This window comes from Suncus etruscus, chromosome 19, assembly GCF_024139225.1.
Source record: "Suncus etruscus isolate mSunEtr1 chromosome 19, mSunEtr1.pri.cur, whole genome shotgun sequence".
Classification (NCBI taxonomy): Eukaryota; Metazoa; Chordata; class Mammalia; order Eulipotyphla; family Soricidae; genus Suncus; species Suncus etruscus.
The window spans coordinates 40628840-40654716 of record NC_064866.1 but is presented as its reverse complement, the minus strand read 5'-3'; the positions used below and the strand labels follow the sequence as shown (position 1 = coordinate 40654716).

The window sequence follows — 25877 nt, the reverse complement described above, 5'->3', positions numbered from 1 at the left end:
TATACATATGTTTATTGTATTTGTATCTAGGAGCAAAGTTTAACAACAGAACAACAACAAAAAGCCAGGTTGCCACAATTTGGTTTGTAAGTTAAGGTAGTAGAATGGCCAATACATCTGTGAGCGTGACTCGTGTACTAAATGTTTTACAGATTCATTAAAGATGCATTACTGTAGCCTCTGGGAGCTATGCATTCTCTAGGAGAAAAGGAAACTACTCTTTGCTCTTCGCTAGAGCATCACCCATTCCCAGGCTTTGCACTTGCAAAGGTGTGTTACCATTTTGCTGTATAAGGAGAGTGCTTACTCTGTGGCTGTGTATTCCTCCCTCAACAATACTTATCATCCCCAGTCCCAGATGACTGTGAAACAAAAAGCCTCAAAATTAGATCCCTGAGAAAAGTCCTTTCCTTTTATACAAATAGACCTCAGCCATTCATAACCTCCTATCCCAGGTACATCTGGGAGCTAGCTTTTATTCCCAATAATGTCAGCTTCTAACAATGGCCTTGATCTTATTCTGGGGCCAAGTGGGTTCTTTACACAGTCTTATTTAAGGTGTTTCCCCAGAGGAAAACCCAATTTTCTTTGTAGTCTTCTTTCACATCTAATATGAAAACATCCCACAGCTTACCTTCAGATTTTCATTAGCTCCAGTCTCATGCCAGTGGAAGGCAAGAGAAGTAGCGGGGAGATGAGGACTAAAATACTGAAGTAGGAAAGTAACTATTCACTATTTGTAGATTGTATGGACCATTATTTTATTCTGAGTCTAAGGATAAGTCATGTCCAGGCTTTACGTAAAAGGCCACTAAGATCTCTTGCTGCTGTATTGTAAATATGCCAAAGGGCCCAAAGGTAGAAAACAGAAATCTAAATCTTGAGCAACTTTGTTGACAATAAGCCAGTCAAAACCCACCATTAGGTAGACATGTAGTTAGAGTTGTGGGTAGGGCCCTGACAGCATGAAAAAAGCTAGAGAGATTTTAACTAGGGCCACTGATTTACCTAGCATTCAAACCAAATTCCTGGTAGAGCAGCACCAAAGACAAATTTATGTGAGGAAAAAGCTACAACTAGTTTTATGTTTTCCTGCCAGCTTTCTTCCTTTGTGACTGCTGAGGAGAACAAGACAAGTGACTCCTGAAAAAGCTGACTCATTATACCATCAATGTATTTTCCCATTTCACAATCAGAACCACTAGCAGAACCACCATGACAATTTATAATTGCCATAACAACCCAGGAGAGTGATGAAATATGGTCATAACCACATACCCCAAATATTGCCACTGATTTGAAGTGGAAATAGGAAAGGCAGAAGTTCCAAAGCATAAGAAAAAGGTGAAGCAAAGACAGCTTTGGTGTTTCTCTTGGCCCCTCTTTCCTCTGTTTGCTATTTTCTCTCTCTCTCTTTTTTTTTTTTTTTACCAAAATGAATAACAAATCTTCACAGTAATTAAACTTCACTTCAATCCTAGAAGAGTGATTACTTCCTTTATCTTTTTAAATAAATCTTGCTCTAGGGCCCGGAGAGATAGCACAGTGGTGTTTGCCTTGCAAGCAGCCGATCCAGGACCAAAAGTGTTTGGTTCGAATCCCAGTGTCCCATAGGGTCCCCCTTGCCTGCCAGGAGCTATTTCTGAGCAGACAGCCAGGAGTAACCCCTGAGCACTGCCGGGTGTGGCCCAAAAACGAAAAAATAAATAAATAAATAAATAAATAAATAAATAAATAAATAAATAAATCTTGCTCTAACTCATGTTTTATGAAATGTTCCTTGGGACATACATCTTAGTGCTTTTGGAGCTCAAAATATGTTTAATTGTCTTGAGGCTATATTACCTCTCTACTTAATTTGTGTGTGAGCACAAATATGCATGTGCACATGTGTGTAAAAATACACATAGCATAAAATTTGTAACTTTAATTATAACTGTAGAGACCAATGGTTATAAAAAGTAGTCATAATATTTTTGACTATTTCTATCATTCGTCTCCAAACTCCTTCCCTCTTGCAAAACGAAAACTGTGTAATACCCACGAGACACCAACTCACGTTCTCCCCTCAGTCCTTGGCAATATCCATGAAACTTTCTATCTCTGTAGTTTGACTAATCTGGGTATTAATGTAAGTGAATCATACAGCACTTAACTTTTTTAAGAATATGTTTTCAAGGGCCAGAGATATAGCATGAAGGTAGGGCATTTTTCTTGCATGCAGAAGGAGAGTGGTTCGAATCTCGGCATCCCATATGGTTCCCTGAGCCTGCTAGGAAAGGAAGGAAAGGAAGGAAAGAAAGAAGGAAAGAAGGAAAGAGAAAGAAAAAAAGAAAGAAAGAAAGAAAGAAAGAAAGAAAGAAAGAAAGAAAGAAAGAAAGAAAGAAAGAAGGAAAGAGAAAGAAAGAAAGAAAGAAGAAAGAAAGAAGGAAAGAAAGAAGAAAGAAAGAAAAAAGAAGGAAAGAGAAAGAAAGAGAAAGAAAGAAAGAAAGAAAGAAAGAGAGAAGAAAGAAGAGAAAGAAAGAAAGAAAGAAGAAAGAGAAAGAAAGAAAGAGAAAGAAAGAAAGAAGAAAGAAAGATAGAAGAAGAAAGAAAGAAAGAAAGAGAAAGAAAGAAAGAGAGAAGAAGAAAGAAAGAAAGAAAGAAAGAAAGAAAAAGAAAGAAAGAAGAAAGAGAAAAGAAAGAAAGAAAGAAGAAAGAAAGATAGATAGAAGAAAAAGAAAGAAAGAAAGAAAGAAAGAGAGAAAGAGGAAGAAAGAAGAAAGAAAGAAGAAAGAAAGAAGAAGAAAAAGAAAGAAAGAAGAAAGAAAAGAAAGAAAGAAAGAAAGAAAAAGAAAGAAAGAAAGAAGAAAGAAAAAAGAAAGAAAAGAAAAAGAAAGAAAGAAAGAACGACAAGAAGGAAGGAAGGAAGGAAGGAAGGAAGGAAGGAAGGAAGGAAGGAAGGAAGAAAGGAAGGAAGGAAGGAAGGAAGGAAGGAAGGAAGGAAGGAAGGACAAGAAGGAAGGAAGGACAAGAAGGAAGGAAGGACAAGAAGGAAGGAAGGACAAGAAGGAAGGAAGGAAGGAAGGAAGGAAGGAAGGAAGGAAGGAAGGAAGGAAGGAAGGAAGGAAGGAAGGAAGGAAGGAAGGAAATGTTAACTACAAGCCAGGAGCTGTAAATACTTTATGTCCATTTAGATCTATTACAAACCTCAATGGTAGCCACTATTGTGAACTCTGTTTTGTAGATGAGAAATAGGAGTGATTGAGTTGATGACTCCTAACTGAAATGTATCGGTCTGGACGCCTGGAACCCTGACCTGCTTCTTTGAAGCTCTGTCCATAACACACTGAATAGGTCTGGATCACAAAGAACACTTCCAGATTATTCTCACAGAAACTATTTGATTCTGCCTCTTTCTCCAACCATCTCTTCCCTTCCTACTGCTTTCTACAAATCTGGCTCTATCTGCCATTTCTTCATGTACCAGGGCTGTTGTTCTAAGCTCCAAATCAGGCGTGGCAATTCCTTCTCCCTACAACACAGTACATGGGCACCCATCAAAATTAATATTCTTTGTCCCCAACCCAACAAGAATCTGAAACTCTGGGGCAGGACAACAACCTAAATTATAACCAGTGTTCCTGAAGATTTCACCAAGGAGTGCTGGGGATCAAATCCAGTGTATCCGGTGCAAGGCAAGTGCATTATCCACTGTATTATTTCTTCAGTCCTAAGACATTCTTTACAGTAGCCACGATCTAGGAACAACACAAGTGCTCAACAACAAATAAGTGAATAAAAAATTGTGTTATATATAGGCCAGAACAATAACACAGTAGGTAGGGTAATTGCTTTGCATGTGGCTGACATGAGTTTGATCCCTGGCATTTCATATGGCTACCTGAGGCCACCAGGAGTGATTCCTGAGTGCAGAGCGAGGAGCAGAGTTAGATGTGACCCAAAATCCAAAACATTTTTTGTGATATATAGATATGAATACACAATGGGATATCTCTCAGGTTATACCTGAGAAAAGATGACATTTTGCTAAAACTAGGATTCACATTAAATAAAGTAAGTTAGAAGGACAAATACGGGAAGGTCTCATTCATATTGGAAAATAAAAGGAACATACAATCGACAATTAAAAATAGACCACGAAATCTGCCAACACAACTGAGTCTGCCATATTGAGGTAGATGAGGTTGGGAGGGGTGGGAAGTGGTAGATAAAAAGGAAACTAGGGACAGTTTTGAAGGAATATTGACATCGTGATGGCTGTAATTCAGTAATTCTATGTTCCTAAATCATTAATATTAATATTTTAAATAAACATATTGAGGTATCAATATTTATATGTGTATGATAGATATAAGTAAATACATATGTAACATGTGTAAGCAAATATGTATATGCATATTGCGGTACAAATAAATAGGATACTTCAACAAAAAGTTGAGAAAATATAAAATGAAACTTTGTCTTATAAAAACAAATCACAATTCAGTTACCTTTCTTGAGTCCCCTGCTGGAATGGACAGGCATTCCTTGTCGTTTTTTTTTTTTTTTTCTTTTCTTTTTTTTTAGATTTCCACTGATCCCTATGCCAAGTGATGCTTGGCTCATGCACATTAACACAGGAAAAGGAAATCATCACCTAGTGATTTCATTCTGCCTCTTCAATACTCATAATTACTGTTAGAGCCAGAAAAGGTTTCTCATCTCATTCTGAATCAGTGCTTTGTCATTCTATTCACAGACTCCTTTTTCAGCCCAAAGCATTGGCATTTTTCTTTGATGGGGTTGATTCTGTTTCACTTACCTGAGTTCTTGGTAGGATTAGTATTCCTTTTTTTTTTTTTCTGGAGGATTCAAAGAAAAGTTATGAAGTCTTTTCCTATCTCCGCCCTCTGTATCTTTCACTAAGAACTCATATAAACCCCACAGCTCTGACTTAGCAGTTAATCTTTCTGGCTGTTTAATTTCTTTGAAGTCATTTCTCCTGCTCAGGAGACAGGTAAGTCATATCTGTAGATATTTTAAAGCTCCTTTGGTTCCTGCTCCTTCCCAAAACACAAAGTTAGTCCAAAAATGCATCTTCCGGGCCTGGAGAGATAGCACAGCGGCGTTTGCCTTGCAAGCAGCCGATCCAGGACTTAAGGTGGTTGGTTCAAATCCCGGTGTCCCATATGGTCCCCCGTGCCTGCCAGGAGCTATTTCTGAGCAGACAGCCAGGAGTAACCCCTGAGCACCACCGGGTGTGACCCCAAAACAAACAAACAAAAAAAAATGCATCTTCCCAAACTCAGGATTCCTAGAACTAGATGAGAGGAGTTTCTATCTCCCAATATTGGTATTGCACTTAAATTTAGACTGCTTCTTTCATCACAGACTGTATCTTCCAGTCATTTTCCTTTAAGTGATAGATTAGAATCTTAATACAGTCACCATCTGGGTGATTGGTTTGTCCTTGCCTCTGTGATAAAAGAAACATGACTGTTAATCCAAAGAATTAGAATAAGATTTTAAAAATTGTCCTAAAAGTTGCTGGAATCCAGACATCAGCTAAAATATTCCTAAGTCAAAGGTCAACCAGTCATGGATTTTTGTATTAACTAACTGGACTCCAACCCTGATTATATTCTTTTGGGATTATTTCTTGTTCCAAATATTAATTCCTTCAAGGTATAAAATACAAATAATAAAAATAAATAGGGTTGTTTGGAGGATCAATGGGGGATTACCATAAATAAAATTTCTGTCATATTTGATGGTCATCACTTAGATTCTTTGCTCTTTGATCTGCATTAACTATTCTTGAAATGCCAGTGGTTAATATGGTTTCCCAGACTCTCAAGATGACTCAAGGTGGATTCTTGGCTGCTGCCACTCACCTGCTAAAGATCTGTGGGTAGGTTGTACTGCACCTCCAAACCTCTGGATTTGCTTTAGGAATAGGGATCTTGTGTGTAAAAGAGAGTGAATTGATTGGTCCATTGTAAGTAGGAAGAACATGACATGTGGCACTCATTGGATAGCCCAGATGAGATGGTATCTTAGCTGGAGTCCTCACTTCTTTCTTAAGCAGTATAATCATTCTGGATCTAAATGAACATTTTTCTTTGTTAAGAATTGTGAGAAAGAAAGCTAACTTGGTAGCTAAACTCAAGTTATCCTTGTTAATCGAAAGTAGCAAGTGTATTTCACTAAGGTTCCACCATCCTTCTTTTTCCAGGCCCAATATCAAGGCTCTTGCTGTTAAAATAGGGACTTACCTGAAATCTTTTTTTTCCAGATTTATAGGCAGATTCTTGGTCCATCAGTGACAGCTTTATTTCTGAGCTTCTTTCTCCCTCTGAAGTGTAACTGAATTTATACTTTTCATCAGCCAAAATGCTTTGCAAAATTTAATTATATTTGTTTTTGACATTCCAATTATTTTGGACATTCTGTAACCTATATCAAATATATATATACATATATATATTTGAAGGACAGAAAGGGATTTGGTGAAGTGGAAAAGCAATCTGAGCATCTGAGATACCCTAGTTTAATCCAGGTGTCCCCTTGTGATCATAAATAGGAACCTCTGCATCTGAGCTCAAGTCCTTCTCTTGTAGAATCAGAATATCATGCTCCTTTTATAGAGTTTTTAAAATGGTAAATGACATAAACTAATGATTTACAAACTAGTCGCTCACTAAATTAGACCGTACTATCCTATGTTCTGCAAATTAAACTCAAGAAAGACAGAGGAATAAAAGAAAAGGCTTTACTACTATTACTATGACTAGGACCATTACTATTACTACTTCAACTACCACTACTCCCACCGCCACTACCGCTACCACACCACCATGATCACCATCATCAGCACCACCATCTCTACTACTACTATAATTATTATTTGTTTGGGGGACACACCCAGCAGTTTCCATGGCTTACTCCTAGATCTGTGCTCAAGGATTACTCCTGACAAAATTGGGTAACCAAATGGAGTGCCAGTGATCAAAGTCAGCTTGGCAGCATAGAAGGCAAACATCCAAATTCGTGGACTATATCTCCAGGCCAGGGTTTATCTCTTAAACATTTGTAAATTGGAACGAACACTCTCAAAAATGGGGACAGACTCTGTGGCTAATATGCCATTTTAAAAGAAGGATTTTTTTAGGAAATTTACCAGGAAAAAAGGGTTTTGGGTATTTAAGGTTCTAAATTATGAAAAACAATAATCACTTTGGGGGCATAAATGAGTCTGAGTGATATTAGTTAGACAGGTTTGTACAGACACATTGTTTTGTTTTGTTTTGTTTTGTTCATAGTTACAAAGCTACTGATGATTGAGTTTCGGTCATGCAATGTACCAACACCCATCACTTTATCTGTGTATACTTCATGATATCAATTTCCCCTGTTTCCCTCTGCCTCCAACAGCCTGCTTCTATGGCAATATGAAAGATAATTTCTCTGTGTGTGTGTTTTGCTTTTAGTAAACTTTTAGTCAACTGTGGTTTGCAATACTATTACTGAAAGAACGGATATCTTGAATATCATGATACCTTTGGCCCCTTTCAGTACCCAGTTCTTGTCTAACGTGTTCATTACCAACTCTCTTTGTCATAGTGTTTCCTTCTATGTCCTAAATGCACTCACCTTTCAACCCTGTGGCAAGCATCCTATAAGGAATCAATCTTCCAAGCCCTTATTCCTGTTGTCTTTGGGTAGTATTACTATACTATCTTTATTTTTTATATCCCAGAAAAAAGGGTGGTCATTTAATGCCTATTCCTCTCCCTCTGAGTCATTTCACTCAATGTAATACTCTCCATATTTATCTGTGTATAAGTGAATTTCATTGCTTCTTTTTGATAACAGCTGCATAGTATTCCATTCTATAGGTTAACCATTCTATAGTTTCTTTATCCACTCATATGTTATTGAGCACTTGGGTTGTTTCCAGATTCTGACTGTTGTGAATAATGTTGCAATGAACAAAGGCAGATGCCTTTTAGGTATGTGGACCACTGTTTTGGGCACCTAGGGAATATCATGAGCAATGTTTCTTGATCTTAATGCGAGTTCAATTTCTAAGTCTTTGAGAAATATTGTTTTCCAAAGAGACTGGACAAGTCGACATTGCCACAGGAGTGAATCAAAGTCCCTTTCTCCTTTGGAGATAGCACTAGTTGTTCTTGTTCTTTGTGGAGTGTGCCACAAACTTTGATATTAACTCCTTATCAGAAGTGTTGGGAAAATAATTTATCCCATTCTATAGGCAACCTTTGCATCCTTTGTACCATTTCCTTTGAGGGGCACAAAATATATAAATATTTATATATGTGTACATATATATACATATATACATATATGTATTTATATATGTGTACATATATATGTGTACATATATATATATATATTCAGGCTTGATCCAGTGAAGATTCAGTAACTCTCTATTTTAATGGCTATTGCCAGGAGAGTGAATGTATGTGATGCTTTATTTCTCAAGTCTTAGAAAGGAAAAATATCTTAAAAGAAAAATCTTAGAAAGGAAAATATCAGTGAAAATTGTTCTGTATCTATAGATTTTCTATGAAGTTTGACTCAAAATCTGGTAGAAGTCGAAATACCCAATGACATATAAGTAAAGATGTTGTAATAGGAGGAAAGAGATTTTTAAAAAAGATGTTGGGGCCAGAGTGGTGGCGTAAGCAGTAAGGCATCTGCCTTGCCAGCGCTAGTCTAGGATGGATTGTGGTTCGATCCCCCGGCATCCTATATGGTCCCCCAAGTCTGAAGTGATTTCTGAGTGCATAGCCAGGAGTAACCCCTGAGTGTCACAGGGTGTGGCTCAAAAACTAAAAAAAAAAAATGCTGTGTTGTACATGTACAATGGAATACTAGTGATAAGAAAAGATCAAATCTAACATTTTGCTACAACTTAGATGGAGCAAAGAATGTCAAGTTAAATGAAATAAATTAGAGCAAAGAAGACAAATATAAGACCATCTCACTGTTAGGTGGTACATAAGTAAATAAAATAAAGGAATGGACCATGTATAATTCTTGATTTCTGACAGAAGAACTAAGTTACCAAGTTGAGGAAGTGGACTCAGATGGGGTGGACTTGAAAAGATAGTAGTGTCTTGAGCAATTTGGTGGTAGAAGAGGTTCAGTAACTTTGTTTTGTGTGTTTTGTGTAGGGATCTTGCCTAGCAGTTCAGTGGGCTATGAGCTTAGAAATCACTCCTAGCTGAGCTAACGGGACCAGATGGGGTTCCAGGGATCAAACTCAAGTCAACCACATGCTAGATAATTATCCTACACACCATCTCTACAACTTTAAACTTTCTATGCCTAAAATATAAGTAGTAAACAATTGCCATTCATAGTCCCTTGGCAGTAGTAAATATTTTTAAAAATTGTCTTTTGCCCAAAATAATAAATATCTTCCAAAGTGACATATTTTTGAATACATATTCTGTTTTACTTCAGTACTTTTATTATTGATGTCATAACATTGCATAGTTTCCTTTTATCTGGTATCACCGAGGAAACTGATTCATGAGTGATTAACCAATAGTTGAATAACTACACAATAATTGACATAATGAAAAACGGCTTTTGTACAGCAAATATAATCCTGGTAAGAACTAATTTTTGAGTTGCAATTTTGTCCATGTGGAAAAGATTTGTTTTATTTAGGTTTTGTCACTTGCACAGTCAGGCTAGAAGGAACCCCAGACACTAGCGCTACAGTGTGCTACTGGTAATAAGGATGCCGGAATTTCACAACTGTTTATGAGCTAGTGAAAGTTAAGTAACTTGACCAAGATAACTGGAGGTCATGATCTATTAAAAATTCAAGTCAAACCTGATAAAGTCTAAATCCAGTTCCCTCTTTATACTCCTCTAACCCCACACTAGACAATCTTATATAAGTAGTTCAGGACTGTCAGGGAAGAGACACGGAGGCCTGATTTTCTTAGTCCCCTGAGGAGAAAAAATTCCAGACAGATTTGCTTGCATAAATTACCACAAGCATCCCAATCCCATAAACAAATCTATTACTTCCTCTTCTTTCCAAATTCTTTTCATTTCTTTCTCTGAGGAATTGAATGAAACTGTAAGTGAAAGTGAAAGAGATACGCAAAAACATTACTCATTATTTATCTTAAATTGTACTGAGTGTCTTGAGGTATTTTGTTTGTCAAATCTGGCATCCCTATCTTAAATAAATCGTTAATGTGGCCAATGACAATTAAAAAAAATCTAAAGAAAGAAAAATGCATTTTTCTATAAGAATAAAAACAGTTGATATTATAGTAGTCAAATAATAGATGTTAGCAAGCTTACTCTAAATGGAAGAGACTAATTAGAAAAAATAGAGTCAAAGAAGAGAAATGTGTGTCTGTTGTATAGATATTAACTTTTCTCCTCTGAGTTTATTTCTGTTCATTCCTTCTGCCTTTAATATGATGCTGGACCTGCATGTAGGCATGGAAGAGAAGAGAGAAGAGAATATACATATACATACATACAATATTTGAAAGATTGCATTAGGCTCCATATTTTCTAGTCTCAGTTAATCTTTGTAAAACATCTTCAGGGACAAGGACTACAGTACTGAAGATAAGGCATGTGCCTTGCAAGCAGCCAACTCAGGTTCAATTTTGTGTATCCCCTATGGTCCTCTGAGCGTTGCCATGAATGATTTTTTGTGTGTAGAGTCAGGAGTAACCCTCAATTATTTCTGGGTATGGACCCAAAACTAAAACCGAAACCACAAAAACCCCCACAAAATATCACCAGAGCAGCGCAGCTATGACTCTGTCTCTTTCTCATATAATACTCAGAAGGCTGAAACCATATTAATATAATAGGTAAGGTGTCACAGAAAAGAGTTCTCCGGTTATTTGTAATATCATCCACCAACCCCCAGTACCCCTTTGCCTAAATCATCTCTCTTCCCTTCCTTTGTAAAGCTCTATTTCTCTCTATATGCATTTGTGTGTAAGTGTAACTTGAGAGGAGGTTTGTCTGAATAGATATTCAGTTCCTTTGTCACCAGCCTTCATACAAAGACATACACATTAATCTAAAATATAGTGTATATGTCAGTAGAAAGATACTGAACATTTACTATGTGCCAGACTCTAGATTAAATACTTTGAATTTACTGTGTTAAATTTTTACAAAAATCCTATTACCTAGGTTCTCCTATGCCTATTTTACATAGGAAAATAAGATTCAGAGAATAGGCAAGTTTATAGGAATATAGAATTCCAAGGAGGTCCAGATCTTGTTTTCTTGCAGAAATTGTCTCTGCCCAAAGTAAAATCCAGAAGCACTGCTCATTATCTATCTCCATGTAGTTAAAAAAAGAAAAAGGCAAGTTAAGGGATAGAAAGATAGATTGCTGGGTATTTGCCTTGCATACAGCTGACTAGGATTTGATTTCCTGCACCACACAAGATTTCCTGATCCTTGTCAGGAGTGCTCCTTACTGAGCATAGCTAAGTGTGGCCCCAAAACATAACCAAATAGATAAAACAACTAGAGTCTGTTTCATACAGCTCAAAAAATGATTCTGTCTGAGAACAAGCAGTGTTGGCGGGGATGTGGAGAGAAAGGAACTCTTATCCACTGCTGGTGGGAATGCCGTCTAGTTCAACCTTTATTGAAAGCAATATGGAGATTCCTCCAAAAACTGGAAATCGAGCTCCCATACGACCCAGCTATACCACTCATAGGAATATACCCTAGGAACACAAAAATACAATACAAAAATCCCTTTCTTACACCTATATTCATTGCAGCACTATTTACCATAGCAAGACTCTGGAAACAGCCAAGATACCCTTCAACAGATGAATGGCTAAAGAAACTGTGGTACATATACACAATGGAATATTATGCAGCTGTCAAGAGAGACGAAGTCATGACATTTTCCTATACATGGATGTACATGGAATCTATTATGCTGAGTGAAATAAGTCAGAGAGAGAGAGAAAGATGCAGAATGGTCTCACTCATCTATGGGTTTTAAGAAAAGTGAAAGACATTTTTGCAATAATAATTTTCAGACACAAAAGAGAAAAGAGCTGGAAGTTCCAGCTCACCTCAGGAAGCTCACCACAAAGAGTGATGAGTTTAGTTAGAGAAATAACTCCATTTTGAACTGTCCTAATAATGAGAATGTATGAGGGAAATGGAGAGCCTGTTTAGAGTACAGGCAGGGGTTGGGTGGGGAGGAGGGAGATTTGGGACATTGGTGATGGGAATGTTGCACTGGTGATGGGTGGTGTTCTTTACATGACTGAAACCCAAATGCAATCATGGATGTAATAAAGTTGGTTAAATAAAAAAAATGATTCTGTCTTAGATTGACTACAGAAGTTCCTAAACTCTATCTTGTTCTTGAAAATACTCAGTTGATCAAACCTTTTGTATCCAACGACAGTGCACTTGCTCTGATTTTACTTCCCCTCCATGTCTATTCAATTATCTACCAATTAAATTTTTACTCTTTTGTTTCTTTGTGATACTAGATAGAACCCAGGGCAAGGCACATGTAATACCACTAAGCCATGTCCTCCATTTATGAATTCCTATTTTTTTCCAAATTAGTGAATAATTTTCCAAAATGGATGTCTAATCTTCCAAATTAGACTACATTTTATGGTATATTTTGTTTGTATTGGTTTTGAGGCCATATCCAGAAATGATTACCCGGAAATGTGGGGTTACTCCTGGCTCTAAGGAATGATTTATAACAATGCTGAGAGGTCAGAGTGTGTGGCTCATATAGAAAATGGGCATTGTGTTAATGACTACTCATAGAAACTGTATGGCTAGTAAGAGATAATATGTGTCAAACAATATTCTGTGTGGTTCCTGGATATACAAGAAGTACTCAGCAAAAATTTTACTCAGGTGCTCGCTTTGGCAGCACATATACTAAAATTGGAATGATACAGAGAAGATTAGCATGGCCTCTGCGCAAGAATGACACGGAAATTCTTGAAGCATTCCATATTTTTCATGAATGACTAAAAAAGAAATTTTTTTACTCCTCAATATTTGTAGCCTTAGTTTAATAGTTTTAAATTTCTTGCTGAATCTACACTCTGTTGCCCAGATGAAAGTCTGACTGAACAGCGATGAAGGAGAGGAGTGAAAATGCTTATTCTTTTGTAGAGTAATATTTTTTTCTATTTGTAATTAGCAATGATGATGTTTTTGGAGGGTATTTCTATCTACACAGAGGAAAAAATTCCATGTAGGAGACATTCATACACCTTGAATATGCTCTTTTCATATTCCCAAATTTCCCTCAGTGATACAAGGCCACATGAGTCACCTGGCCTGGGCTGCAAATGAAATGAGTGTTTTTACTTCCTGCTGAAGCATTATGAATTGGAGCATAAATCTCCAGCTGCCTCACTTCTGCAGCTATAATAAAGTGATGACTAAGGAGGCTACAGAGTCTAGCTAGAGAACTACAAAATAGTGGGGAAGCCATTTAACACCAGAGCCCAAGGGGCCGTGTTATGTGAAACAGAAATCCCCTCCAAGTGGTAGTGAATATGGATTGTAAATAAGAAATCAAATTTTACTATTGAATTAAGCCAATTAGTTTGTACAATTAATTTGTTACCAAAGCAAAAAAACTGTGATAGCTTTTACAGATTTATTTCTCTTTGGGGGGTGGAGAGGAGACCACACCAGGAGATGTTCAGGGGTTACTCCTACCTCTGCACTCAGAAATTACTACTGACAGTGCTCAGGGACTATATGAGATGCCATGTGTACAACCCAGGTTGACTAGGATTGAACAGGTCATCAGTATGCAAGGTAAATGCTCTATCTGCTATACTAAATATATGTGTGTATCTATCTATCTATCTATCTATCTATCTATCTATCTATCTATCTATCTAACTATCTATATGTATATATATACTATTGTTCCAGTCACTTTATTTCTCTTTTTAATTTTATTGTTTTAATTTTGTATAAACAGACTGCTTAAGTTTTTCTTAATCTTAATTTAGGTAATGTAATATTAGAGTGTTTGGATATATAGTATTGGCGTTAGATATTACAGGAAGTAAATCACTTGCCTTGAATGTAGCCAACTCTAATAAATCCCTAATTCCTCATATGGTTTCCCAAGCACTGCTGAGTGATCTCTGAGAACAGAGTCAGACATAAGCCTGAACACTTCTAAGTGTAGCCTCGAAAATAAAATAAAGGTTATGGTATCAATAAACAAAATCACTGCACCCCATCACTATCAAAGCACCATGAGCTGCTACCGCTGTCCTTATGTCTCCTCTGATCCTATATTCAGCCACCGACCCCACATCTTCCCTCCCTGTTTGTTAATCATATCTGTAAGCTAGGATTCTAGGACTAGTGTTTGTCATTCTTAATCCTCAAGCAACATTCTTGAGGGCATTCTGTATGAGAATGGTTAGTAATCCAGCCCGTCTTCTCTAGGTCCAGAGTGTCACAAACATGTCAGGTTCACTATGTCACAGATCTCCAGGAAGGCTATGCTTTGTTCTCCTGTGTCTCTTGTCTCTTTGGAACACAGGTGAGTGTGCTCAAGATCTATCTGGCCCATAGACTAGGCTGAGAAATCTACTGTTCTTTAGAGAATCACAGTAGCCTATGCTTCAAGCAGGATTCCTAAATAAGTTTGATGGACATGGCAATACTAAATATTCCACTTCTTGTTTTGCTTCTTGATTTTTTTATATTCAAATTCTAGTTATATTATAGAATTAAATCACCTACCCTGTTGCTATCTTCATCTGGATCATTGTCTTCTTTTTGCTGGGCCCCTAAGAGATATTTCAAAGTTAATTTTCTGCCTCTGTTGTCTCTCCTTGACACATTCTTGACTCACTGCCTGAAAGATTTTTTTTCCATAAATCCTCATTGTTCCAACTTCTTCTCTGATTTCTCTTCTTCTTTGGAGAAATTCTTTAAATTTAACATGCTACAGTCCACCTTATCATCACCGGGTTCTGTAGTTCCCCATATCTTTTATTCTCTGTTTCCATCCCTGTTGACCCTCTCAGTTTTTTAAGGTAGTATATATGACCATTACAGATGCTGTTCTCCTCTTGCTAGCTATACACTAAATACGCCTCAATTAAACCCTACTGATTGTTCATCCTTCAGCTTTCAGATCAATTATATATTTCATGTATTCCAATCACATATATTAGATTAATCTTCCTGATATACAGTCTCAACAATTCCTTCAAGTTCTGTGTTCATTTATAATAATATTCTGGGATCTTCATATCTTTCATATCTGCCTTCCTAATTAGTCTCCATAAGGATAGATTTTGTCCATTTCTTTATCATAGCATTGTCAGCATATAATATATAAAATACCAAGTAATGTCTAGGCACTTAATAGCATCATAAATCATTAATATCATTATAGTAGATTAACGATTATCTAATGATTAGTTGAACGAATGATGAAACTACCTGTGATATTTCACCATTTCACATCCTAATGTTTCCCCTTATAAAATTGGAATAACATTTTTTTCTGTGATGCTATGTCTAGGAAATAACTTTTCTGATGGAAACTTTTCAACTTCACCAGCTTTCATTAAAGGAGAGAGCAAAAAGGAAAGAAATATGATGTTCGTACCTACAACAGGTAAAGGGATGGGTACTTTCAGCCTATTTTAGCTTGCAAAATTCTTAGAAAGCAGCCTTCTATGTGAAAGGGAGATTGTGTCAACCATACGTTCTAAATTCTAGTAATATTTCCTTTGAGCTCTGATTCAACCTATGAATTTCCATTATTTTATTAAGTTAACTAAGACTGTTAACAATTCTATTAACAATAATGATTTTATAGTGGAAAGTATTGCAATTGGCCACCATCAATTTTCTGATGGTTCTCTTTCTTTGCCATTTTGTTTTTGTTTTGGGGACTCACCTAATGGCTTACTGATGGCTCTGTGCTCAGAAATCACTCCTGGTGGGACTCAAAGATTGAACATGGTTGCTAGCAATTAAATCATGGCAAGATAAGTGCCCAGTTTCTGTACTCTCTCTCTGGCCCTGCCTATTTGTGACTTGTTTTTGTTTTATTTTTTTTTTTACTTTTTTTTGAGGGGTCACATCCAGTGATGCTCAGGGGTTACTCTTGGCTTTGCACTCAGGAATTACCCTTGGTGGTGTTAGGGGGCCAGATAGGGTGCTGGAGATTGAACCCTGGTTGGTTGCTTGCAAGACAAGTGACCTACCCTCTGTTCTATTGCTCCAGCACTGCCTATTTGTTTTTGAGGATGTAAATATCTCTGTACTGAGAATAGGAATGCATTAAAACACAAAAGACACACAAAATTTTGGGGCCAGGGGCTGGAGAGATAGCATGGAGGTAGAGTATTTGTCTTGCATGCAGAAGGATGGTGGTTCGATTTCTGGCAACCCATATGGTCCCCCAAGCCTGCCAGGAGCAATTTCTGAGCACAGAGTCAGAAGTAACCCCTGAGCACTGCCGGGTGTGACCCAAACCAAAAAAGATTCTGGGGCCAGGCATCTTTTTTTGTCTTTTGAGTAAACAAGTAGAGTAATTTTATGCTTTTTCCCCCCTTTTGTGGAAGATGGGATTATTCTTCACATATACTATTTTTATTCAATACATCTTGTTTATTTATTTTATTTTAAATAATATCTTTAGTTGAGCACCATGATTACAAACATGTTTTCAGTTGGGTGTCAGTCATAAAAAGAATGCCCCTCCTTCTCCAGTGCAACATTCCCACCACCAATATCTCCATCTGCCTCCTCCCCTACCCGCTTTCTTTAACTTGGTTTAAAATTCAAAACAGAGAACCAAATACATAGAGTTAAAATTATTCCTCAGTTGACCATATTCCTTAATAGATACATATTGGACCAATTTCTTGTGAATAAGTAGGGTACATTAGCTGTCCACTATTTTATTTGAAAGCTGCTCCTATCTAGTCTCTTACTCAGAAAACTGTTTTTTAGCATTTTTAAGTGCACCATGAGTTTGCAATCATATATCCCTTGGGAAAGGGTAGGATGCTCAATATAGGTCCTGATTTGCAAATTATAGGAATTCTGAAGCATGAAGTCTTCCTGACCCTAGCGATCCCTGCCCTATTTCTCATGGAAATCTTTACATTCTGGACAAGTGATAGGCAAGAACTTTAGCATCTTTCATAGATCCTATTGCAACTGCCTCAGAGTAAATTGCTCCCAGAGAGAGCTATTCACTCACCAGCCCTGTTGGAAAGGAGCCAGAGCATTCCAAGCCAGAGAATACGTTATCAGTTTTGATTTCTGTTATATGTTATCGATTTTGCTCCCTGTTGTGTTTAAAGTCTCTCCAGGAGTCATGTCATAGACTGAGATCCACTGACTCTAACACTCAGCCAAAGCTCTGATATTTAACTTGATCACTGGTTAAAAAAAAAAAACAGCCAAATTGATGAAGGAAGCAACATCTGCCTGGACCCAAGTTTCAACAAGGTGTTCAAAGAGCAAAACTACTTAAATTTATTCATTTGCTTAAATATTCATCCACAGATGAATATAGAAAAAATAGAAAATACATGCACTGAAATACCAGTGAGCCATATTAACAACTTTTAGACATTGAGATCAAAATAGTGGTGATCCGAAAGAAGTGAGGAAACTGGATGAGTAAAAGTGTCAATTATATACAGATGGGTAGAAATTAGCCTTTTGGTGATGAGAGCAAATGTAAATTTAGAAGTTCTTTAATTTATATTCAAATTATATTTGAGCTTAAATTTTTAATATGTAGGTGCCAGAGAGATAGCACCGAGGTAGAGTGCTTGCCTTGCAAACAGCTGACCCAGGACAGACTGTGGTTTGAATCCCAGCATCCCATATGGTCCCTGAGCCTGCCAGGAGTGATTTCTGAGCACTGATCCAGGAATAACCCCTGAGCACTGCCAGGTGTTGCCCAAAAACCAAAACAAAATTTAATATTGAATTGTTATTGTAAGCACAATTAATTACAATATTGCTAACAATAGGATTTTATACAGATAATATTTTAGCACCACACTTTCTACCAGTTTTCCTCCCATTCAACCTACAGATCCTCCATGGTGAGCTCAGTTCTATAGATCAGTTCTTAGGTTCCATGGTCCTTCGTCATTTGTTAATATTCTTGTGTTTCTTTATGTCACCTATGTGAGGGAGGTCATGGTTTACAAAACTATTCATGCTTTTAAGATACAATTTTATACCTCTTCAAAATATGTGACCTTATCATACGCCAAAGTATTAATATACTACCACAAATATTTGTTGAAGTTCAATCATTCCTCCCACCAGCTTGCCAGCCCTATACTGGCAACCTCTTTCTGTAGCTAGAGTTCAAGGGCTTTGTCCATTGATGTTCTGCCTTTTTATTTAGAGTTCATTATATGAGTGAAATCACAGGATATTTGTTTTTCTCTTTCTTATCTCACTACCTTCTATCCATAGAAGTGACAATAGTGACAATAGACAAGATTTATTTCTTCTTATAGAAGAATGGGATTGCATTGTGTAATATGCATTTGTCCATGCATATGATGTTTGTTTATTAAGGAAGTTTTAAGTTGTGGGAGTCCATATATTTCTATGATACTGCATCATTCATGGAAAGTTTTCTTTCAGTGTCTGGAAATAAAGAAGTGAAGAAGGAAAATGATGAAGTTTTTCTTGATGCAACAGGTAACTGGACTAGTCCTAACCTTAACTTACTTGATAATATTGTAATTTAGTAATGTGTTTTTCAGCATCTTGATGGCTTTTTGTTTCAGTCATTTCTTTATTTTATTAGAGTTGGATAGTAGAGGGATTAAGGCACTGGTCTCATATGTGGCCGGTCCTAATTGGATCCCCTGAAAATTACTAGAAGTGATTGATGACCACGAGCAAGGAGTAAGCCCTAAACACTGCTGAGTGTGGACCCCAAAACAAAACTAAACTAAATTAAATTAAAACAACTTTAAAAAATTATAGTGTAGTCTATGTGTTTAGCATAACATTGACCTTCATGGCATTGGTATACATAGTAGTTACTTAACCATCACCAAAATGCCAATGACTGCTCCCCACATGCCCTTGATTCACCTCCACTCCACTTACTCCCCCCAATCTGATCATCTTGAGTTGTACTCCAGAGTTTGTTCACAATTGATAGTTCCTATCATTGTTATGACTTACTTTGCTTCCCATAAAATTAACAGAAAGAGCTTTAATTATCAGAATGTAAAGTGAAAAAAAATCATTACAAAGTATTACTGAGTGATAGCACAGTACCTTGGGTGCGGCCAACCCAGGACAGCTCCTGATTTGATTTCCGGCATCCATATGGTCCCCTGAGCCTGCCAGAAGCGATTTCTAAGAGCAGAGCTAGGAGTAACCCCTGGGCACTGCCAGGTGTGACCCAAAAAATCAACAAAACAAACAAACAAACAAAAGGGCTGCTATCTGGGATCTCAGCTTTATGTAATTTCCTCAAAGAAGCTTTCTCCTTTCTCCTTGACCGGGTTTGATGCCCTAAAAGAGATGTTCTCAGCATTATTCTACCTGGGTTTCTGTTCCTTGTCAGCATAGGCATGAATCTCTTTCCTGCCACCCAACCCACAGACAGTAGACTCCACTAAGGTGGGAGTCCATAAAACCTAATAAATTGCTTGATCTTCAGTGAGTAAACTGGCACGCAAAGTTTTTTTCTGACTTTTTCTTCTTTAATTGCATGAATGTTGGTAAGTAGAAAAGGGCCTGACATATTGGAATAGATGCTGCTTCTTAGGAAGTAGTTTCTACGCCCTTTGTGCAAGGGCTTATTGTATATATTTAGGCAAGTTTCCTCTCCTTTCAGAGTCTATTTCATGACACAATAAAGATATGAGGAAGATTAGATCCACTGCCTGAGAATCACAATGATTATTTATTAAAATGTACATTTCTAGACCATGCCCAACCCAAGGAATTTCTAGAAGATATCTAAAATATACTTTTTCATTATTTTTCTTGTAATCTTCATGGTTATTAAACCTGAAAGTGGAGGCTTTTGAAGCTTCTCTAGCACTGTAGTTTAGGACTGAAAGTTTTTATTTCTCTCCCCAGTGTCAGACCTTAGAAAAAAGATGAAGGAAAAGAAGTGGTATTTCTCAACACTCCCATACTCCAGTTTTCCAGAGGTGGCCAGCAACTGACCTCTCCCCTCTGAACTACATACATTCCAAATATACACAGCAGGGATATGAGCATTTTGATAATATCCATCTAGTTTTATCTGCACAATAATCGAAACAATAAGTAAAAGTTGAGGAGCTGGGAGATTACGCAGTAGATAATAGCTACTGCCTTGCAAGCATTCTAGCTTCATACTTGATTCTCTGTATTCCTCTCATGCACCCAGCCCAATCTTTGCTGCTCTGCTATTTGGACCCAGCAGCTCTTCTATTGAGATTCCAGCACAGCACAACTGTCTATTTTCACTACAGCCAGGTGTGTGTAAGCCACAATGGAAGGGCAAACCCATATGAGCACATGACCCAACGTACAGTATGACTATCTGATCTGATTTTCTATCCCAGACAATGCCCACAACCCATGTTTTAGAATGACCTGGAGCAGATTCTAAAACAGTCATCTCAATATCTGCAAAAAGAAGAAGAAAACATTTTTTCAATTAAAAGTAAAATTAAAAAAAAACACAGTGCTGGTAAAAATAAAAGGGGGGATGGGGCTGGAGCAGTGGCACAAGCAGTAAGGTATCTGCCTTGCACGTGCTAGCCTAGGACAGACTACGGTTGGATCCCCCAGTGTCCTATATGGTCCCCCAAGCCAGGAGCGATTGCTGAGCACATAGCCAGGAGTAACCCCTGAGCATCACCTGATGGGCTCAAAAACAAAACAAACAAAAAAAGGAATTATAAATTCCTATGTCTTTTTTATTTCTCAACTGTTTCCATTATATAATACAATTATTTCTGTCTATATTTTCTTTTTTTTTTGTTTTGGTTTTTGGGCCACACCCGGCGATGCTCAGGGGTTACTCCTGGCTGTCTGCTCAGAAATAGCTCCTAGCAGGCACGGGGGACCCTATGGGACACCGGGATTTGAACCAACCACCGTTGGTCCTGGATCGGCTGCTTGCAAGGCAAACGCCGCTGTGTTATCTCTCCGGGCCCTGTCTATATTTTCATAGACTATGCTTTAAGAATTACTGTGAATTCCCTGTCTTCGCACGATATGCCTGTTGATTCCTCATCTCTCCAACTGTAAATATCACCTAAAATAAATGTGTATACCTCACTCTAATTTGTCATGCTGGAAGTCATCGACTGTCATCATCTCTTATCTTTGAACCCTGGTATCAGGCACTAGGCATTTGTTCCTTGATGTCCACATCTGCCTGGATGTCAGAAATGAGATATTTTTTTTTGTTTGACAAGGTGACAGTATCTCCTAACCTATTTCAGAACTGCCTGCAAGGTCGGTCGATCTGTCTGCACTGAACCTGACAGAACTGGTGAATGGGATGCTCAGTAAAGCTTTAAAAGGTAACTTTTTTTTTTTTTTAAAGAGAACTCCAATTCCAGTTTTGTCTTGTTCAAAATCTCTTTGCTTCTGGGTTCCTCCAAGACCTGGACAATACAGGCCATATTTCTAGCCCAGCTTCTTCCTATGGAGAATAAAATTACTTTCTAATAATTCATAATGAGACTGGCAGTACACACTTAATGTAGAAGTCTTGGCAGTAGGTTTCTAGTCCTAACTGTGTGTGGTGGAATTATTATTAGAACTTAAGGACACACAGACTGTAGAAAGAGCCAATGGATCCCCCCTTTTGCAACTTGGTGTTTTTTTTTTTTTGTTTGTTTGTTTGTTTTGGTTTTTGGGCCACACCCAGCGGTCCTCAGGGGTTACTCCTGGCTGTCTGCTCAGAAATAGCTCCTGGCAGGCACGGGGGACCATATGGGACACCGGGATTCGAACCAACCACCTTAGGTTCTGGATCGGCTGCTTGCAAGGCAAGCACCGCTGTGCTATCTCTCCGGGCCCGGTGTTTTTTTTATGGCACAGTTATTCTAATTATTGTTCATTTCTTTGTTATTTATTCTTATTGATTCTTGGGTTTTAGGCTTTTTACATATACCCTGTGGTACTCAGAGGAACTGCTCCTGATAGAGCTCAGAGGATCATGTGAAGCTGGAAACTGAACTGCTTTATGCAAAACATAACATAACATGTCTCTGGCCCATATATGTTCTAATAGTTAAAATCTCTGCCATGAGCACTAATTCATACTACCCTTGATTTCTTATCATTAATGACAATCTCTCTGTCTCTTTATGTTGGTGTGTCTGGCAGATAACCGGAAGTTCTTCTCCTTGCTGAGCATTACATCTTACAGTTCCTTTGCCTTCCACAAGTTTTCTGTGGCTATTTATAACAGTAAGTGATGTCTGGCTGTTCTGATCTCTGATAATGGGCCTGATCTGGCAGGACCAAGATCTGTTTATCAGTGAATAACTGTGGGACCATGTTTCTCCACAGTTTCCAACCTTAAGACGGTGGATCCGGCTAAATTCCCCAATCGGTACTGCTACTGTTTAAACAACAGAACCAATGATTTATCAGGTGGGTAGAAATAACCACGTAGCATGCAATTTCCTAATTTTGCTTGCTTCTTCTTAGGTTCGTTTGAATTCTATGTTATCCTCAGAGTAAGAAAGAAAGAGACTATTTATTCTGTTGAAATGTGTGCTTTTTTCAAACCCGATTTTAAAAATATTGATTATTACTTTTATTTCATCTATATTAACATTCTTCGCGCATTAAACTTTTCCATTTTATATTATTCTGTGAGGATAGACTCCCCAAAGTAAAATTTCTGAAACAAATGTTGTAAATATTTTTAAGATAATACTTTACTACAGAGTTCTGTACGCCAGATCTTTGTAATAGTACATAATATTGATTACCCCAATTTAACTCTTCCTCTGAATTTCATCACCATATTACATTTGGAAAGAAAAAAATGTTTCTTGTAATAACATCTTGTTTATAACTTATTAGCGCCTGCTTGGGAGTGATTTTTATGCCTGGAATGAAGTCTTCACCCTAACTGTGTAAAAATAAATATGACATTTTAAAAATAGAATAATATTGCTGGAAAAGTGTCTGCAATTCTATTTGGTGAATCCGAACATGTTTTTATATACTTGAACATATTGTTTTTTTTTAGGAATTTATGCATGGATTCTTACCTCTCACACAATAGTATGCTGCTCTTTTGGTCAGACATAGATTCTATAAGAATACTCAGGTCATCTGTGTCTGATATGAACTTCCTTCAGTCACTTCATGAAAAATTTCACACTAAAGCCAGCATGAGCCAAAACTGTTGGGGGAGTAACTGGAGTAATATTACGTACAGCTGATAGGGCATTTGCTTTGGATGCAGCTTACCGAGATGCAATTTCCAGCACCTCCTATGGTCCCCCAAGCACTGGTCAGAAGTGACTTCTAAAGACAACTACAGTGTTAGGGTTTGAGTTGACACCCGATTTGGTGCTGAGAGTCAAAGACCATCTCCAATAATGCAAGGGCAAAGTCCAAGTCTCACCCAACCAAGGGAGTCTTAACAAGGACCCCAAGTTAAATCTTCAAGCAGTTTATATAGGGCTTTACAGGCTTCAACAACTCAAGAATTTCATCGGTTCATACAACAAAGTAAGCATTTCATCCACTTGAACAGATATTACATCATGCTTAGGGTTGATGTCCCAATTTATTGCTGACTCAACTTTGTGTCAGGGGGTCCTTATCTGGTGGAACATTCTGGCTCACCTAGTTTCTCTATTTCAGTAGAAAGGGAGCGATTAGCCCTTTAGAGGGTACATATTGAGGTTTACTTTTGGGCTAACACCCTCTACCTTTGGGGAAGTTATAGGGTGAAAAAGTACTTTACAGTGGCTTTACTGAGGGCCTTGGACCATCTTGTTCCTAGGAATTGGGGGCTTTAGTTCTTTTTTTTTTTTTTGGTTTTTGGGCCACACCTGGCGGTGCTCAGGGGTTACTCCTGGCCGTCTGCTCAGAAATAGCTCCTGGCAGGCACGGGGGACCATATGGGACACTGGGATTCGAACCAACCACCTTTGGTCCTGGATCGGCTGCTTGCAAGGCAAACGCCGCTGTGCTATCTCTCCGGGCCCGGGCTTTAGTTCTTACACCAGGAGTAAGTACTGAACACCATGGGATGTGGCCCCAAAACAAAAACAAAACAAAAATATCTTTGGGGAAGAGGTATTGTGGATAATCTTCAGAACTGCACAACTTATTTAAAATTTTCTCAACTTACTTTCTGTTTTTAATCATTCTACTTAAGCACTGTGTTTACAAAATTGTTGATGGTTGAGTTTCAGTCAAACAACGTATATCTCCTTTCACATTCCCATCACCTGTATCCCTCCTCTCTTCCCCTGCCTGCTTGCCAGACATTTCACTTTGGCCTAAAAACAGGGAGACCTTACCCATGAAGTATCTTGGTATAAGATCAACTCCAGGCTCCAGACATATTAAGTTGTCTAACTCCCAAGTCTTTCTTGGTGGTCCCCAGTGAAAGACCTTCACAATCATGGTTGTTGCTGTCAGGTTTCTGTAGTTAGAGATATTGGTTTCTGTGAAGATCCTATGTCAAAATCAGGGTGATGCAAAATGTCTTCTGCTTTCATCTCACCATTAGGTGGCAATGCAGAGAACCCTGCCCTGAAAGCAGGTTGTTGTTGTTATCAAGTCATCATGGTGTCATATGAACCCACTCTAAAGTAAGTTGATGCCAGGGCAGCAATAGGATCTTCCCTGATAGAAGTTCGATTCCTGGTGCTGGTATAAAAAACTATGCTGTTTCCATAGATGGGCTTCAAGGCTCAGGGGAGAATGAGCAATGCCTGATTTTCTGAAGCCTAAGACAAGTCACTATGACAACTGTTTAGGGTGTAAGTCCCCACTCCAATATAAAATTTATGTGTTCCAATCTCTATCAGATAAGAAATTGTTTGTACACGTAAGATTTTCCCCATTTTAATGTGCCTATGTAAAAAGAAACAATGTCACATGGTAAATTTATCTACTAGAATTTCCTATTAAAAAGACCCAAACAAATGGGGGAAATTCCTGCTACATAATAAGATAAGCAATAAGGGAAACACACCTAAAGAAATATTTAAAGGAGATATACAAGTCCCCTTTAAGTCTTTTAAAATAGTTGGGTGGGGGGGGGCGTAAAATCCAGAGCATAGCTTCAGCCTGTGATTTGGTCTTGTAGAGTATAAAAATTGGCTCCCAGCAGTCACTTCTCAGGAATGTTCTTGAGCTGGGAGCTTCTCAGAGACTGAATCTGGTAGCAAGCAACAGTCACAGCAAAGAGAAGTGGGGAAAGGGGCCACTGAGAGTGAATCGCAGCAGCAACATTGGCAGCTTCTTCTCAGATTGAAAATCTATCTTTTCACTTTGGGAGCTGGTTGACAGCTGGCTGGGGTGGGATGAATGTTCTGCTTCCTGAAGAGTTAAGAACTAAGTATAAAATGGAAATAACAGATGGGGGAGTGAAAGGGTAAAGAGCTAGAAAAGAATTTGTAAGCAAAGTGGGGGAAAGGAGGGGGGTTATTCATAACAGGAGGAAGGACAGTTTACAACATAGACAAACATTATGTATATTACAGACATTGAGGTGACCAACACATATACTCAAGTGCACACATAGACAGACACTGAGGATTGGTCCATGGGTTACAGTTGAAAAGCTGACCCAGGTGCAATAGAACAGAATGCTCAAAAATATAAAG

The 25877-nt window shown here is 37.9% G+C and overlaps 1 protein-coding gene and 1 non-coding gene across 2 annotated transcripts in view; both read left to right on the top strand.

Annotated features, from left to right (window-relative positions):
- The first annotated feature begins 12915 nt into the window (after window positions 1-12915).
- Window positions 12916-13022, top strand: LOC125997659 (U6 spliceosomal RNA). The gene has a single exon (XR_007491698.1). It is a non-coding gene; the product is annotated as a U6 spliceosomal RNA (small nuclear RNA).
- A 1480-nt stretch (window positions 13023-14502) lies between these two features.
- Window positions 14503-25877, top strand: part of HHLA1 (HERV-H LTR-associating 1) — a 30920-nt gene continuing 19545 nt past the window's right edge. Inside the window, exons 1-6 of the mRNA XM_049765626.1 lie at window positions 14503-14587; window positions 15614-15670; window positions 18685-18741; window positions 21507-21587; window positions 22399-22482; window positions 22585-22668. Coding sequence (XP_049621583.1) covers window positions 14503-14587; window positions 15614-15670; window positions 18685-18741; window positions 21507-21587; window positions 22399-22482; window positions 22585-22668 — 448 coding nt within the window. The remainder of the gene's footprint in view (window positions 14588-15613; window positions 15671-18684; window positions 18742-21506; window positions 21588-22398; window positions 22483-22584; window positions 22669-25877) is intronic.